The 17,410-nt window shown below is 30.1% G+C and overlaps 3 protein-coding genes across 4 annotated transcripts; 2 read left to right on the plus strand and 1 right to left on the minus strand.

Moving 5' to 3' along the window:
• Positions 1-508: 508 nt before the first annotated feature.
• Positions 509-4,575, minus strand: LOC112796168 (uncharacterized). 2 transcript variants are annotated; one of them, XM_025838496.3, is made up of 3 exons: positions 3,699-4,575; positions 1,830-1,966; positions 509-1,186 (listed from the first exon to the last, which is right to left on the minus strand). In XM_025838496.3, exons 1-2 carry the CDS (start codon positions 4,377-4,379, stop codon positions 1,862-1,864), a joined length of 786 nt encoding a protein of 261 aa, XP_025694281.1. In that variant the 5' UTR covers positions 4,380-4,575; the 3' UTR covers positions 509-1,186; positions 1,830-1,861. The 2 variants fall into 2 exon arrangements, with proteins under 2 accessions (XP_025694281.1, XP_025694283.1); XM_025838498.3 differs by having other exon boundaries at positions 509-1,002; positions 3,699-4,506.
• Positions 4,576-10,714: 6,139 nt separating this feature from the next.
• LOC112796169 (ferredoxin--NADP reductase, root isozyme, chloroplastic) lies at positions 10,715-14,293 on the plus strand. Its single transcript, XM_025838499.2, has 5 exons — positions 10,715-11,153; positions 11,465-11,521; positions 11,896-12,228; positions 12,444-12,663; positions 13,552-14,293. The coding sequence occupies exons 1-5, from the start codon at positions 11,130-11,132 to the stop codon at positions 14,049-14,051; spliced, it is 1,134 nt and encodes a 377-aa protein (XP_025694284.1). The 5' UTR covers positions 10,715-11,129; the 3' UTR covers positions 14,052-14,293.
• A 473-nt stretch (positions 14,294-14,766) lies between these two features.
• On the plus strand, positions 14,767-16,096 carry LOC112796170 (uncharacterized). Its single transcript, XM_025838500.3, has one exon. It carries the CDS (start codon positions 15,325-15,327, stop codon positions 15,880-15,882), a length of 558 nt encoding a protein of 185 aa, XP_025694285.1. The 5' UTR covers positions 14,767-15,324; the 3' UTR covers positions 15,883-16,096.
• Positions 16,097-17,410: the final 1,314 nt, after the last annotated feature.

Raw genomic sequence — 17,410 nt, forward strand, 5'->3', positions numbered from 1 at the left:
CACACAAGTCGGACGGAGGTTCCCGAGTTGCAGATCCACTTGAAGCCTCCTCCTTCATACGTTTGGGCCAACCAACGCCATCCAACCCATTAATCTCCGGTTACCCACCGTAACACATACTAATCAAATATATAAATTATAGTTGTCAGTAATTATTTTAAAAAAATACTATATCATTATATATATTTATAAGATATTTTATAAATAATTATAAAAAAATAAATACATCTTTTATTTTTTTGTTAAAAGACTAATTAATTCCTTTTTATATTATGACAAAAATATTTTTTTTTTGCTAAAGACCAAATTTGTAACCTTTAAATTAGTATAAAAAGACTATGCCATGACAAAAAATTAGTTCGCCCACCACGACCACACGGTTAAGAGCCTTGCGCTCTACCTACTAAGCTAGACGGACTTTTTTAATAAAAATATCTTTTAAATATAATAACAAGTTAAAATTAAATGAATTTAATCCAATAATTTTAAAAGTAATACAAATTCAAGATCCAAGAAATAAATAACAAATCCCCATTATTCATCTGAGAAAATAAATTCTTAATTGTTCATACCAGAAAACAAATATCCAATTATTTAACATGAGCAATATATCGTGTTCCTGTTTTGCGATCACTTTTCATCTCCAAAACTCTACCTTCTTTCCACCCATGGATTCTTGCACTACCAACAACTACAACCACACACTCCACCTCAACGGCGTCTGCTCCATTTCCCAACTATCCAAGAAGCCTAAGCTCTCGTCATCATCCTCCCAACCCTCTTTTATCACTCCTACCAAGATCATGATCAGTTCTGATCTCTCGCCACGACCCTTTCGTTACCCCGTATCAACAACCAAAGTTTTGGCTGTTATCCCGCCTCTGTCATCGCGGCCCAACATCCCTCCCACCTCCACTACCTACGCCCAGCATTGCCGCCTCTTATCGATACATATGAATTAATCATCGTCTTAAACCAAACACTTTAAAAGATGTATAAAAGCTACAAAAAAAAAAAAAAATGAAAAATTACACATACATTATATTTTCTTGAAAAACTACTAATTTATAGTCTTAAGATACCGTGATACTGCTTTGCATTACAAACACAGCCACTTCTTACTTCTTTGATATCACATCAAGATAACAACTGCTACCACTACTTGCTCAGGCAATCATTCATGGACCTTCAATTGCCAGGGTCAAAAAAGTGAAAAATTCTGGTTACTTCAAGAAATCAACCTTAAATTACCAAACACATCCCTAGGGACACTTAATTTACACAGCAAAACTTCATATTTCAATGTTTTCATTATATTTGTCAGCTCATAAATCATAAATCCACCCCAAGCTACATTAAGCATTTATAAGAAAAGCACGTTCTAAACACTTTTTGAGAAAACTTTGCCATCAAGAAACCCTTTCATACAATAATGATAATATTTCACAGTAGTTTGTTAAGGTTATACTGGGAAATTCCTAGCTTCACAGTTCAGATAAGGAGTGTTAAGAGCGAACTCAAGAATTACTAAGAATAAACTTGGGCAACAAATTTTACAATGAACAGATATTTAGATGTTCGAATCAATTTTCCTCAACATAATAACTCCTATATATGCATATATCTTATAACTGCAATGGATAAGATGCGCCAAATGCTGACAAATGGCTATAGCCTAATAAAGAATTCTGATGGATATCTTGAGTTAATTAAACCTAAGGTTGCAAGATTCAATAAAAAGCACTAATGATAACGAAGCATAGAACAAAAATATTTAGTTTTTTACAGCATAATTTAAAGGGAAGTCAAATCAAATGTGAAGTTCATACCATAGCATACCCAGTTCCAAGTGGTGCAGGAGTTACATACTGATTATTCTGCATACCAGCACCTGGATCAGAAATTCCATTTGCAGATAAAGATTGCATCTGTGATTCTGACTGCTCTTTCTCACCAGCTTCATTATCTGGACAACAATTTGTCAAATTGTTACTTCTCCTTTTCTCTGCGTGCTCGCGTTTAAGAAAGCTCCAGATTTATGTTCAATTTGTAGGTTTAAAAGAAACAGATATTTCTCTTTAAGTATATAGTTAATATGAAAAGAAACGAGTGAGAAAAAGGCGACAGTTTTTGTCTATTTTGGAAAAGCTGTGAGCTTAGAGATAAAGTATTACAACAAATCATTCAGTAAGAATTCCGACATCTAAAATCTAAAAAACTAAGGAACTATCTCAGAAATCAGAATTTGCAAATTGCAAATAAGGAGTATATGAACATAGAGAATAAGCATCATTATATTTTCTCAACAACGAAAAGAAAAACATTCTCCTTTTCTTACAAATTTGTAACACAAACGCGGTCTTAAGTTCAAAGAGATAACTTTTGGACTGTTCTATCTTAAACCAAAATTATCATTAGCATTCAATACTAATTATTATACATCTTATTTATATGATAAAGATTTCCCAGTGTATTAATATAGCCATATATATCAGTTCCCCAATTAAGAAACAGATATGCGCCCAGAAAATAGCAAAGTATAAAAACCAACAAAAATGCTTTTGAGGAAGTTTTAGCTGTAGATACCTGTAACATCATGGGTGGAAGTAAAACAAAAGTGTCAACAAAATTCAAGAGCATTTTAGTAACATAGTTTTAACAAAATTCAACGAAAATCAGTTTTGACAACCATACTTCCGAAATTTGCCATAATTCACATGGTTAATAAAACCTGTGAAATTAATTATAAAATTGAGAACTTGGTTGCCCTGTTTTATTCTTAGAGCAGAAACAAACTTGGCAGGCGAACCTCCTGAATTCATAACTAATTTCACACTTGTTGGAAGCTTCTGAAATTTGATCTCAAGCAACTAAGTTCACTCTAGTTTGTCTAGAATTGGGTCCCGTACAGTTTCGGTCATTGTAGCATTATTTATACACTCACAAAGTTACTGCATTATTTAGGAAATCAGATTTAAGAATCAGTAATCATTAGAATCATTCCAAATTTGATGGAGGCATAATAGACATCTTCTCTAAATTTAGTAATCATTAGAATCATTGCAAGTGCCTCTTATCGATACATATGAATTATGAATTAATCATCGTCCTAAACCAAACACTTTAAAAGATATATAAAAGCTACAAAAAAAATTAAATGAAAAATTACACACATTATATATTCTTGAAAAACTACTAATTTATAGTCTGTCAAAATTTTTTTAAAAATATACAAAATAAATGTCACATTAGTTTATATTCGATCCCCTTCGGCATTGCCATCAAGAACCGAAAATAAACCATAAAATAATACATCAATTATAATTAACATTAATTGAAAAACAACAAAAGATAACCCCCATTTACATCATTAAAACTTTTGCATACAATAGTCTTCATAGATGAATCCTTATTCCTTGGCTTGTCTATTAAAATTTAGAAACATTGTATAAATCTGCTTTAACTTCTGTTAAACCAAAACCAGGAACAAGATCCTGTACAAAAATAAAAATTTTAATGATAAGATTTAAATCTTTTACATTGAACTATTAAAATTAAGTTAAATTGAAGTAAGATAGATATCAATAAGATAATATTATTAAAACAAAAAAATTAAACAAATCCTAATAATGAAATAGATTAGAGCACAAAATTTTAACTTTCTTGCACTACAAGCAACTAAGAACAATGAAACTTACATCCAATTGTTTCTGCAGATTTCTGGGCTGCTTTTTCTGCTTCGGCGGTGGCCGATTTCCATTCATTGTCATCTTCAAGAAATCTTCCTCAATTTCCGATTCCGTCAACGCGAACCTAAATGGCGGTCTCTCTTTCTTGTTGCAACTCCTGCTTCTTGTTCTACCTTTCCAAACGTTTTCCGCAGTATCGTCACATATGCTCTCATTGATCTTCAATCCATTTGGACTGCGTTCAGCAATCGCCGCTGTCGCTACTGGTGGTGTCGGTGCAAGCGGTTTGTGATTATCCTCCTTACTGAAATTTCCTTCCAGTGAAGTCTTGAAATCATGCATGAGTTTCTCCCTCGTCACCGTGAGATCATGCAATAATGTCGGTGGCAGAGAAGGTGCTATCCATGGAGCGTGACTCTGGTATCCCTTTGGCTCTGCATTATTCTTCTTTCTCCTCTTCGAATTCAGAGTTGGTTCCAGCGGCGACTGCTGGAGCCCTGTGCCGGAATCATCGCGGCCAGTAGTGTTTGCGTTGATGACGTCCTTATCAGTGGTGCAGCCGACCATCCTGTGTCCGCACTTGATGATGAGTTTGCGAGGTCGGTTGGCAGTATTGCATCTTGTAGTTTCCTCGTCCGTGGCCGTTAGGTTTGGTGGCGGCAGATCAGGCGAAACGGGAGGCTTCGTCATTGCCGGACGGAAAAGAAAGTGGGGTAGTGTTGCTAGCGAATTGAAAGGGTAGAGAATGGAAACTGACCTTGAAGGAAGGGGAAATTAGTGAACTTGAGACGATGATGAAGTGTTGGAATTGGGAGAGAAAGGGAAAAGAGTCAAAAGACAGAGACAAAGACCAAAATAATTTTTAATTGAATTGAATTAAATTTTAGAGAAAGTATAGGGAGCTAATCGAGTATTTATATAATGTGTACAATAGGGTTATAGAGATGTTCGATTGAGTAGGATATTCATATGCTTATTTTTCTTGATATCCGAATGGTTATTTTGGATAGTATGAATGTATTGTGTTTGAGAGATTAGTAGTATTGTATCCTGAATATTCATATTGAGCTAGATAAATAGCTCATTGTATACATTGTACAAATACTTCTTGGTTCCTAACAAAATTCTAAATTTTATTTTAATTTATAAAAATCAAAATATAAATCAAAATAATTAAAAAAATCTAAGAATTTGTTCCTCTTCAATTTTGGTATGTGTAATTTTTGTTTTTTGTTTTGCAGTTATGATTCCTTTTATTAGTAGGCCAAGAAAATATAAGAACAAAATAATAATACTTTTCAACATTAAGTAATAATAATTGTTCTCAATACTTCTATCTATAATAAATACGGTGTTAAATATATTTTATTTTATAAATAAAAAATAATGTTAGATATATAAAAACATTCTGTCACGAATTAGTCATTATATATAAAAATATATATTTAATATTTTATAAAAAATATTATATTATTATAAATAACTTTAATTTTTTATTTATTATAAATTTAATTATTTTATTATAACATATTTGATTATTTTGATATTTTATTATTTAATTAAAAATATATAAATCAATTCGTATAAATATACAAACGTGTATATTGGTTGATTTGATGATTATTTTTAGGGATTTTTTATTTTTATAAATTAAATAAATATAATAATTATTAAAATAAATAATTTTAAAAATATTTATCGAAATAAATATATTTTTTATCTCATTTATAATATAAATGCATGTATTTCGTTTATAGATGAGACATAAATCTCGTTTATACTGTAAACGAAATATATGTATTTTTTAAAAAAAATTGAAAATAATAAAAAATATTAATAATATCAATAATTCAAACTTTTTCCATACAATTAGTTCAAAAAAATTGATAGAAGAGATTAAAATAGATATGTTTGATCAATTTTAGTCCATTTTAAAATTAATCAAACATATCCATTTTAATATCTTCCACCAACCTTTTTATTACTAATTGCATGTCAAAAGTTTGGATTATTGATATTATTAATATTTTTTATTATTTTTAATTTTTTTAAAAAATACATATATCTCGTTTACACATAAACATGTGTCGCATACATCTGTCTTATCTTGTTTACACAATAAACGAGATAAATATAAAATTATTTCGTTTACAATGTAAATAAAATCAAAGAGAAATATTTGTTTCAGTAAATATTTTTAAAATTATTTATTTTGGTAATGATTATATTTATTTAATTTATAAAAATAAAAAATTACTATTTTTAGTCTATGTAAAGATTTTTTTTAATATAAATTCACATTGTTTTGAGAATTAATTAGTTAATATTGCAAACTAGATTTTAGGATTTAGATTATGGATATTATAAAAATTGTTAGAAAGAAACTTTTTATGTATTTAATGATATTTAGTTGAAATTATAATATCAATATTATTTATCAAGCACGATTTATTTTTAAAATTAGATAAATATTTATTTATATACTTTTTATGTAAGTTATGGTTTAAAATAATCTTTTATTATAATATTAATTAATGTAAGAGTTAGTGTAAGATAAGTCAAGAGAGTAAGTTCTTTAATTTGGTTCCATCATCATATTCAAAGGTTGTGGGTTCAAGTTTTTTTGTTTTTTTATAAAGAGTAAAAATTTTTATTTTAGAAAGAATAAGAAACCATAAGGTGATGGTTCAAGAGAAACAAACTAAAGTGTTTATCTTTTATCCAAAAGATTTATTTTGTCTATTTAGATTTAAGAATTGAATTCAAATTAAAGATATCAAAACAACTTATTAGATAGTGAAAAAACTGTTAACAGATTAATAAAAAGTGGTTAGAAGGCGTAAAATTCAATAGGATATAGATATAAGATATAAATTATAAAAGTTGGAGAAATTTCTAACTAAGTAAACTCATGGATAAATCAATAAATACTTTTGGTGAATCCAATTTTTTAACTTATCATTATGCATGTTTATCGTCTTCACCTGAAAAATTTATCTGCTCTACATATTTTCGTCATTATAATATATAAAATTCTTAAAATAATGATAATCATCAATCACATTATTCAATACTCAAAATACTAATTAATTGAGTCAAATGCTATATTATTTAAAGAGATGGATATAACAGTTAAAAAAGGGTACTTGTTTCGAATACATATTAATATAATAAAATATATGGACAAATAAAAAAAACACATAAATTATATTTGTCAGTAATTATTTAAAAAAAATACTATATCATTATATATATTAAATATCTTTATAAATAATTATAAAAAAATTACATACATGGTTTTAACTTTTTTTGTTAAAAGACTAATTTTTTAACTTTTGTTAAAAAATTACATATCATCATCCCAACCCTCTTTTATCACTTGGTCACTCCAACGGTCCAACCAAAATCATAATCAGTTCTGATCTCTTGTTACGACTCTTTCATTACCTCGTATTAACAACGAAAGTTTTGGCTGTTATCCCGCCTCTATCATCGCCGTCCAGCATCGCTCCCGCCTCCATTACCTATTCCGGCCCGATCACTTCTACTTCAATGACGTCATCAACGCCAAAAACGTCGACGAGATCTCCTCCAGCATACCTTCATTACGCTTACGGCACTGTCAAGCAACCCTTTCAGAGGCCTATGTCACCCGCCCTTCGGCGGCCACGTTGGGGGATTTCTTTTTTTTTTTTCAGATGAACAAATTAGAGATTTGTACTCTACTCTTTTTGGTTTTGCTTTTTTTTTTTCATTTCTTTATTATTGGATTAAATTCATTTGATTTTAATTTGTTATTATAAAATAAATATTTTTATCACAATAATCAAAAGAAATTATTTAATTTTTAACAAAAAAATAAAAAAGAATATACTTATTTTCTTACAATTATTTATAAAAATATTTTCATATATATATATATATATATTATTAAAAATAACTAAAAAATTAAATGCTAACAAAGATAAATATAATCTGCCTGTTATTTTTTTATTTATCCACATATTTTATATATTTTATCGTATCGATACATATGGATTAATTATCGTACTAAAGCAAGCATCTAAAAAAATATATAAAAACTATAAAAGAATAAACAAACATTATATTTTTTTGAAAAACTACTAATTTATAGTCTATCAAAATTTGTTTTAGAAACATATAAAATAAATGTCACATTAGTTTATATTGGATTCTTTTTAGCATTGTCATCAAAGATCGAAAATAAACCATAAGATAAATACTATATCAATTATAATTAACATTAATTGAAAAACAACAAAAGATAACCCACGTCCACATTGTTGGTTGTCTTTGGATTCGTCCTGGATGGCGACATTGCCAGTCCGAAAAGAAGGAAGAGAAGGTGGGTTAAGGCAAAATATGAGATTTTTTTTGTGAGTCAACAGAAGAAGAGAGAAGGATTAAGGGTTTGATGATTAAACTCGATAAATAATTAAGTGCTTAAATAACTAATTTATTCAATTGAAGTTTTAGCTAAATAACGGTGGATCATGTTTTGGTGAAATACCAATTTTTTTTTAAAAAAATGACACAAATATAATAAATTAATATCATAGTAATTTATATAAATATATAATGAATATTAGGGCTTTTTAATTTAAATAAAAAAGTGTATATTTTTCAATTTAAGTTACTGCAGAAAAATTAACGTTTTTTGCAGGTTGAGTCAACAAAATTGAAGAACAATGTAATTTGCAGTTGCAAGGAAATTAAAAACTTACATTTTCTACCTTAATTTTTTTGTTACTATTAGAAAAAGAATATTACATCAATATTACAAGAAAATAGAGACGAAATTGAAAGACTAAGAAAACAGGACAAATATAAAGGGATAAGAAAAAAAAAGGACAGAAAAGACAGATGAAAAATAAACCATATAAGAAAAGACACACAAAAAGATACGCATAGAATTCGATGGTAGTAGAATTTTTGGATTATTAAATGTGTTAATAATAAAATATGTTTTTATAAATTTTTTAATAATTATTAAATAATTTTTGTTTAATTTTAATTATAATTTAATTTTTTATATATTATTTAATTATTAAATTTATTTTTTATTTTATAATTTATTATCTTATTATTTATTTATTATGTTTATTAACTATTAAAAATAAAAATAAGAATAAAATAAATTTTTTATTAATGGTAACCTTCATAAATATTTTGACAATGTAAATCAATGAATTTTTTATCTTTGATCGGTTATATCTATAAACGTAAGAAAAATCGTGTTTTTTGATAATTCAATCGATTAGACATTAATACAATCGATTGAATATCACAAGTCTCTTCAAAACTTAATTGATTGGAGATTTAACACAATCGATTGAATTTTTTCAAATGGTAATATAATTTTTTTCAAAATTCAATCAATTGGAATTGTTGCAATCGATTGAACTTCGATCGATTGAATTACACTATAAAAAAAAAACCAAAATATAAAATTTAGATGTAAAATATTATGCATGCATGTTATATTTTTTAAGATTTTGAAAATCAAACTAATGGTCAAACTGTTTTAATGATTAATTTATTAACTCAATCGTGATTTAATTAACATAATCGAATTAAAATAAAATAATATATAAAATTATAAAAAATATCTAAAATATAAATCTTAAAATCACACAAATGAAAAGTACCAGACAAACTATAATTTTATAATCCCATGTAAATATAATCCAAGAGTCAAATTGAAAAGAAAATAACTAAATATTAAAAATTAACATAAAGGTTTATATATATATATATATATATATATATATATATATATATATATATATAAGTTTATAGAATGAAAAAGAATAAAAACAAAAAATATATTTATTAGTTGTATCTTAGTTTCTAGTTTTTTTTTTATTTAAAAAAATGTATTTCATATCCTCTAATTTTTAAGATATATTTAGTTTAACCTTTTAGGTGTCCATATTTAGTTTTTAAGTTAAATGGATTATATTAGTATCTTAAAAATAAATATAATTTATCATAAAAAGAAATTGTGTGCTCGTTAAAACCTAACTCAAATTCATTTTTTGTATATATATATATATAAAATAGTGTGTTGTCAAAATAGCATTGCCATCATCCAAAAACTTTGAATATTCTTATTGGACATTAGCCCAAATTTAGAAAGACCAACCCTGAACGATTGGATAAAAAAAGTGAGCTTCAAAATTAAGTGGGCTGGCTGCACTGGTTGGATCCATTATCCTTCTAATCCTTCTAATTAATAAACCCTATTATTGAGGTCATGAGGTGGAGCCGCGGAGGTTTAAATATATAATATTACTGCCTCAGCATCTTAAACATCTTCAGCCGCATGCATGACCATCATATACTCTCTCTCTCTCTCTCTCAACTTAACTCTGAGAATGGGTGAATGTCTGTGATTATGCATTTTCGTTTTATTTTTTCCTTCTTTTCCCCTAATAACGACGTAGTTTGGTCCTCGCCGTGATCTACGGCTTTTCTTTTTTAGTTTTTTCCTTCTCTGCAGCTTCCGTCAGAAAAGACGTGATTTTTCCAAGAACCGTCCGGTTACCGGTTCGGTCTGATTGACCGGTTTCTGGACGGTTTTACGGTTTGTCTCCGGTTTAAAAATACTGCGGTTTTTTACGATTGAACTGATTCGACCGTCTGGTTTAAGACCCAAAAATTAATTAGAGATATCCTCTTTTTTTAATGTTTTTAAATTTAAGCAATTATATTTATGTGTTTAATCAAATACATAAACGATCATTACTAGTTTCTTACGTTTAAATTTAGAACAATAGAATATTATTGTCAAATAACATATAACGAATTATATATTAGACTAATATAAAAAAAATTATTATACTAATGTCCCAAAACATTGCACATGTTGAAAATTAAGAATTTTATATATATAATAATAGAGGAATATGACTTATAGTCATACTAAATAATATTCAATGCTAGACAAAAAAAAAAAAAAAAGGATATTCAATGCTAAATCAAGATTGACCCAAAAATTAATTAATTAAGGACGTTCCCAACAAAAGGAACCCGAAACCCACCAAACGAGATTGAACCTACCCAAGCTAGCCCATAATTTTAGACCAAACTCGACTCGACATTGAAATTAAGTATTCCTAGTTGCTGGTGCTGCTCACAGGAAGAGGTGAATGCAAGGGAGGAACCGAGGAAGTGACACTCCGAGGAGCCAAAGTGTGAAGAAGCAACGACCTTTCCCATTCTCCAAAGGATCACCACCCCCAAACCCACATCCAACTTCAACTTTGATTACTCTTATATAATACACTCATCTACCACTTTCTATTGTTCCAATCTAATCAAATATTTATTTTTTATTATTAAATTCCTTCTCCTTTCTCCAATCACTTTGCTGTTGCTCAGATTATTGTTCCTACTTTCTTTGTTGTTGATCTCGTGATGGCTCATTTGGCTCTGTCACAGGTAATGAACCCACTAACCAATTCCCTTTTTTTTCTCCACGTTAAGCAAAATGGTCACCCCAAATGGAATCAAAATTTGATTTTGACCGTTTTCTCTTTTATCTCTATTTTTTCTACCTGGTTTGAGCTGTGGGTGAATACAACTAACTTTGTAGACTCTCAAAGCTTGGAAATTTGACCTGAAGTTGGCTTTTTCAAATGGAACTAAGGATTTTCTACCCTGTTTTTACTTTTGTTATTTATTAATTTTGTGTCTTTTTATAATTGTTGAACAAAAGTTCTTAACTTTTTTTTTTCCACCGGTTTCTGCAGGTGGCTGTGGCTGTTCCTGTTAGCAGCGATTTGTCTCTCAGAAGATCTGCGTTTAAGGTTTGATACTTCTTATGATCCCTTATTACTTTTCTGCCCTTTGACTTTTGGAAACTCTTGTTATATATAAGTGCCTTTAGTTTGTTTTAAAGGATCCATACATATGTCAGACTTCGCTTTGATTAGTGATGATTTTTAGAAGCTCATGCAGAACAGTTATAGATATGAATATTTTTTAATGTATCACTTTGTCCAAAGAAACTGATACTTTGAAACGAGGGAGTAATTGATTAAGTGATTTTCGAAACCAGTGCATAATGACATTGCAGTTGTTAGAGGATAGATTATGTTGGCATCATTTTGTTTGAAACCCAGCTTCTTCATTTTAGATATACAATTTTTGTTTTTAAAGAGAAGCTACTCTTGATTTGCAGGTATCTAACTTAAACTTCCAGGATAAATCATGGGCACCGGTGTTAACTTTCAACCTGAAAGCAAACAATTCAAGGTCAAGAAGTCGGCGTGTGACATGCATGTCTGTGCAACAAACAAGTGCACCCAAAGTTACTGTCTCCCCTTTAGAATTGGAAGATGCTAATGAACCTCCATTGAATATATACAAGCCTAAAGAGCCATACACAGCAACTATTGTTTCTGTCGAGAGGCTCGTTGGTCCAAAGGCTCCCGGTGAAACATGTCATATTGTGATTGATCATGGTGGCAATGTTCCCTATTGGGAAGGACAGAGTTATGGTGTCATTCCACCTGTAAGTAGTATCATTGAGTTATTTTCTGCCAACAATCCACAATGCTTGAATTTTGGCTTCAGAATTTTTGCATGTAAATTGGACATATCAAAAGATTTACTAATGTTTTCTTCCTATTGAACCTTAATAATCTTGGGCATTGGCAGAATATTTGGATTTGTTTTTGCTGGAGAATTATTTGGTACTAATGAATAGAATTTGCATATGGGTGGCAGGGAGAAAATCCAAAGAAACCTGGAAGTCCCCATAATGTTCGGCTATATTCAATTGCTTCGACGAGGTATGGAGACAATTTTGATGGAAAAACCGCCAGCTTGTGTGTGCGCCGTGCTGTTTATTATGATCCTGACACTGGAAAGGAAGATCCTTCTAAGCAAGGTGTTTGCAGCAATTTTTTGTGCAACTCTAAGCCTGGAGACAAAATTAAGATCACAGGTGGGAGAAATCTCTTCTTATTTCTGATGTTGTTAAAAGTTAACATGATTTCTAAATTATTTTACAGATTCTCAGAACCAATTTGTATTGCAATAACATACTCCTTCTGTACCTTTCTCAATTGGGTGGATTTCTAATATCTTTTTATTTATTTATTTATGTGCATGTTGTCTTGCTTAGTTGTAACATGTTATTCAATTTTTACCCTAGGTTTGTCCTACTAATATATGACAGATCTAACTGGAATCCTCTGAAAAATTCAGAATCTTTCAGGGAAGAATAATCAACACTCTGAAGATATTAATAGGGCAAACCTAGACTCTGGGAATTCTAAGTAAAATTATAGTCATTACAACTTCGTAGGCACAATTTATCAAAATGAAGAAACAAGTTTCAATATATAATTGTTGACACATACTACCAATAAATAGAAGCTAAGAAATTAACACAAAGTTATAAAAGGTTCCTTCTTTTTATTTTTCATTCACAACTTCTTCAATCTTAACCATCCACAATGATGTTGACAGCTTTGCAAGGCTATGGCTTACCAAAGTAATTCCATAATGCACTTGCATTAGGATGTGGATACTTCTTTTACTAAATGAATGACATTATTTGACTTCCTATTTGATTGGTGGTTAATCAATTAGAAGTTATGAGTGTATATCATATAAATGATATAATGCTTTCAAATAACATGATAAAGAATTATTTCAATATAGACTGAAAATTTGGTATAGTCATGAAAGTTATTTTATAGGATGTATAACAGATTGATAAGTTACACTTAAGATGATTAATTAGCCTCATGACTTATGAGTCACAATGCAAACGTAGGTGAAAACTACTTATTGGCTGAAATTGAGTTATCTACATTTGTTTTTGCAGGGCCCTCTGGGAAGATCATGCTTTTGCCTGAGGATGATCCAAATGCGGCACACATAATGATTGCCACCGGCACTGGTGTTGCTCCATTTAGGGGCTATCTACGTCGAATGTTTATGGAATCAGTTCCTAAATTTAAATTTGGTGGACTAGCCTGGCTCTTCCTCGGTGTTGCCAATAGCGATAGTCTTCTGTATGATGATGAATTCAACAAATACCTTAAGGACTATCCAGACAACTTCCTCTATGACAAGGCTCTCAGCAGAGAGCAGAAGAACAGGAGCGGAGGCAAGATGTATGTTCAGGATAAGATCGAGGAATATAGCGATGAGATCTTCAGACTTCTCGACAACGGGGCTCACATTTATTTCTGTGGTCTAAAGGGGATGATGCCTGGAATCCAAGATACACTGAAGAAGGTTGCAGACCAAAGAGGAGAAAATTGGGAAGAAAAGCTTTCACAACTTAAGAAGAACAAACAGTGGCATGTTGAAGTCTACTGATAATTCTGCATTGCAGAATAAACACATGCTTGCATTTATTTACCTTAAGTCTGAGTTAGGTGTTTTAATTAAGGGTTGTTTTTGTTTTAATTAATAATCTTCATTAGACAGCTTGAGTAAGCTGTACATTGTTTTCTTGATGAATACAAAATTGAAGAACCAAGTAAACGTGGTAGTAGAGACATATTTTGACCATTTTGAAATAAAGATGCATCATAGTTAATTAATATGATGTTCAAGCATATTCAATGAATCAAAGTATCAAGTATCAACAACTAGGCGATAACTCAATTGAATTGTAATAATAACATAGACGACAAAGGTGTTGTGTTGTATCTGTTTTTTGAAGTCTTTACATGTCCCGCAATAGTTGAAATGTTGAATAGTGCAACCAGTGAGACTGACTTAGATTTAGATATGCCAATCATAGAACAAAATTTTAAATCTCTTTTCTCTTTAACTCATGAAAGGATATATTAATCGCGATTCAAATCTATATCATAGATTTATTTTAATCCGGTGTAGCATGACATTGTCCTTTCTCTATACTCTTTAAACATGGAGACATGTTGATGTGTTATACTCTATCAAGGTAAACAATGCACGTAAACCCCAAAAAACAAAACAAAATAAAACAATGCACTTACAAAGAAATTGACTTTCAAGAATAAGGAGCATAATAATGTACCTTTTTAACTATGATTTTCAGTACTGTGCAATGTGCAAAGTTAAGAATAAGAATACAATAATAATGTTATTTCCATACAATGAAAACTAAGTAACTTTTCCCATTATTATCTACAACTTTTCAATAGTTAACATAAGGCTAAAAAGATGCCAAGAAAGACTTGACTTTATTATCCATCATCACGAAAAATAGCAAACAAAAAATTTAAACAAAAACAAAATAAAATATAAAAAAAAAACAAAATAATGGAGGAGAAAAAGACAAGAGAGACAGCGGTGATAAAATAGACTCTATTCATTTCCGACAAAGACACATACTCTCACTCAACACATTTTTTCCTTCTTCTTCTATTCTTCTCAAAACCCACTGTTTTCTCTCTTTTTCGCCTTTGCCTTTCTTTGAAACGCTTCTAGCTTCTAAGTTAAGCAATTAAATTCAAGCACCATACACATAAAACGACACCGTATCCATCCACTCATTTATATATAGAATTATTATTATTATTACTATATCTTAACAATCTCAATTCAGTTCTAATTTCTGAACTGTCACTTACTCTCTCAGTTCGCGCAAGCAACGAACCACATGGCGTGGTTGTCGGAATTCGCCGCCTCCGTGATCTTCGCCGTCATTATCGCCGGAGATTCCTCCGCTTTCGGATCCAGGGATCTCCGACCTTCGGATCACGGCCTCGTGTTCCAGTCCTCGCCACCGGCGAACTCTTCCACGATGAGATCGTTCTTCAACGGAGCCGGTTCATCTCCCGCCTCCTCGTCCTCGTCCTCGTCATCCTCCTCTTCTTCTGATTCTGACGTGTCGTCGTTCCCGGAGGCCACCAATTTAACCGCTTCGCTCCCGCCACCGTGGTGGAGCCCGTCGCCATCCTCTGGCGGTGGAGCACGGCGGTTGGGAGGGGCGTTGGTGGTGGCAAGTTTGGTATGTGGTGTGACAGGTGTCGCGTTATTAGTGGCTACAGGTTTGGTTTATCTATTTAAACACAGGAGAAGAAACAAGTTAAACTTAAACGAATCGTTTAGAAGTGACGGTGTTGTTAATATTGGAAATGACGATAGTGACCTTTATACTAACAGAAGTGCCAACAAACTGCAGTTAGTGCCGGTGCCAGTTGTGCGGAATTCTTGAGTATTATTATTTTCTTTTTTTTTTCCTCCTTTTATTTCATTGTGTTGAAATTTCAATTACATTGTTGACTTGTTGGTTCTTTCTTCTTTTTTATCTTTTTCGTCCCACGTAGTTAGTTACGTAAATGGTCTACTTGCATGTAAAGGTGCAGGCTAGCTGTGTAAATTTGATTATGAAGATGCTTTTTAATTAATGCTTTCATTACTTTTTATAATCTTAGATGCTAGTACGGCCACCCTAACCATGTTATCTTTTATTTTGGTGGTTCGGGTTCCTAATTATCTTATTTTTATTAATTTATTTATTTTTTAGGATTGATTCAAGTATGACACTGGAACATAGTAATTAATGTTTTATTTATTGGCTCGTAAATACTTTGGAAGGTGGATAATTGCCCTATAATTTTGTTTATTTATTTATTTATTTATTTATTTTTATAAAAAAACGAAGATTAAATATAGTAGATATTGAAAGTTAATTATAATTTTGTCTAAAATTATCCATGATAAATGTTTTATTTTCAAATATTTTCAATTAACATCAAAAAGAAAAATAAAAAGTATCATTTACTTATAAATAATATTATTAATAGGACATACAAATAATAGTCTATCATAAAACACTTTCGGATTTAATTTCACTTTTTTAAGAGACTTGTCTAATTTAAAAATCTTCAAGAATCTTTGTCTTCTTACTCTCTAATTATTTTTAACTGATAATCATTGTTTTTATTCAAATAAATTAGTTAAAATTTACTTGTAGATTAATTTAGTTTAGATGAATAAAAATTAACAGTTTAGATTGAACTAACTGTCGATTATAGAATCTTTTATATGTTATTTTTCTTCATGAAAAAATTACTTCTCAACTTACTTAAACAAATCACCACATTGATATGCGTGTGTGTGTTGTTACTTGTTACAACAACAAAAAAGGGACACATTATAACTTTAGGTTTCAAGTTTTATTTCTGAACAGAACCCCAATAATAACTATAGATGGAGATGGACCATTCGCTTCTGAATTGTTAGATAAATTACAATGATAGTTAGTACTTTGTCAACTTATAATAATTATGGAATGGCTGACGGCTGATCTAACACTTTGTCTCGAATTAGCATCCAAGGTGGCCTAATTGGTAAAGCTAGATTTTATATGTATATATATGGTTGTTTGTTTGATCTTATTACTTTGAATAATTTATGTCTTATCAAGGTCAAAGTTGGTTTAATTCCTGCATTACGTAATAATAGGTGCAAATTTGTACCGTGATACTAAATTTTGTATTTGAAGCTTTTAATATATTTAAGGGCAATGCTACGAGGGTGCAAATTTGTACCATGATACTCAATTTTGTATTTGAAACTTTTAAGTTTTAATATACTTAAGGGCAATGCTACGAGACAGACAATACGTTTAGTGTTAAAAAAAAAAAGAGAATTAGTTAACCTTGATTCAAATTTAAGATAACAAAAATGAAAATATTGACTACCTAGAATTTCTCATTATTTAATACATTGAAAATATT

This window comes from Arachis hypogaea, chromosome 4, assembly GCF_003086295.3.
Source record: "Arachis hypogaea cultivar Tifrunner chromosome 4, arahy.Tifrunner.gnm2.J5K5, whole genome shotgun sequence".
Taxonomy (NCBI): domain Eukaryota; kingdom Viridiplantae; phylum Streptophyta; class Magnoliopsida; order Fabales; family Fabaceae; genus Arachis; species Arachis hypogaea.

What these genes read in the sequence shown, in the direction of transcription:
- LOC112796168 (XM_025838496.3), bottom strand. Translation starts at nt 4,379, where the DNA reads ATGACGAAGCCTCCCGTTTCGCCTGATCTGCCGCCACCAAACCTAACG. An exon ending in ATCTGCAGAAACAATTGGAT is followed by an intron (nt 1,967 to 3,698) that starts GTAAGTTTCATT and finishes ATTGTTGTCCAG; the next exon opens with ATAATGAAGCTGGTGAGAAA.
- LOC112796169 (XM_025838499.2), top strand. Translation starts at nt 11,130, where the DNA reads ATGGCTCATTTGGCTCTGTCACAG. An exon ending in CTCATTTGGCTCTGTCACAG is followed by an intron (nt 11,154 to 11,464) that starts GTAATGAACCCA and finishes CGGTTTCTGCAG; the next exon opens with GTGGCTGTGGCTGTTCCTGT. An exon ending in GTTATGGTGTCATTCCACCT is followed by an intron (nt 12,229 to 12,443) that starts GTAAGTAGTATC and finishes TATGGGTGGCAG; the next exon opens with GGAGAAAATCCAAAGAAACC.
- LOC112796170 (XM_025838500.3), top strand. Translation starts at nt 15,325, where the DNA reads ATGGCGTGGTTGTCGGAATTCGCCGCCTCCGTGATCTTCGCCGTCATT.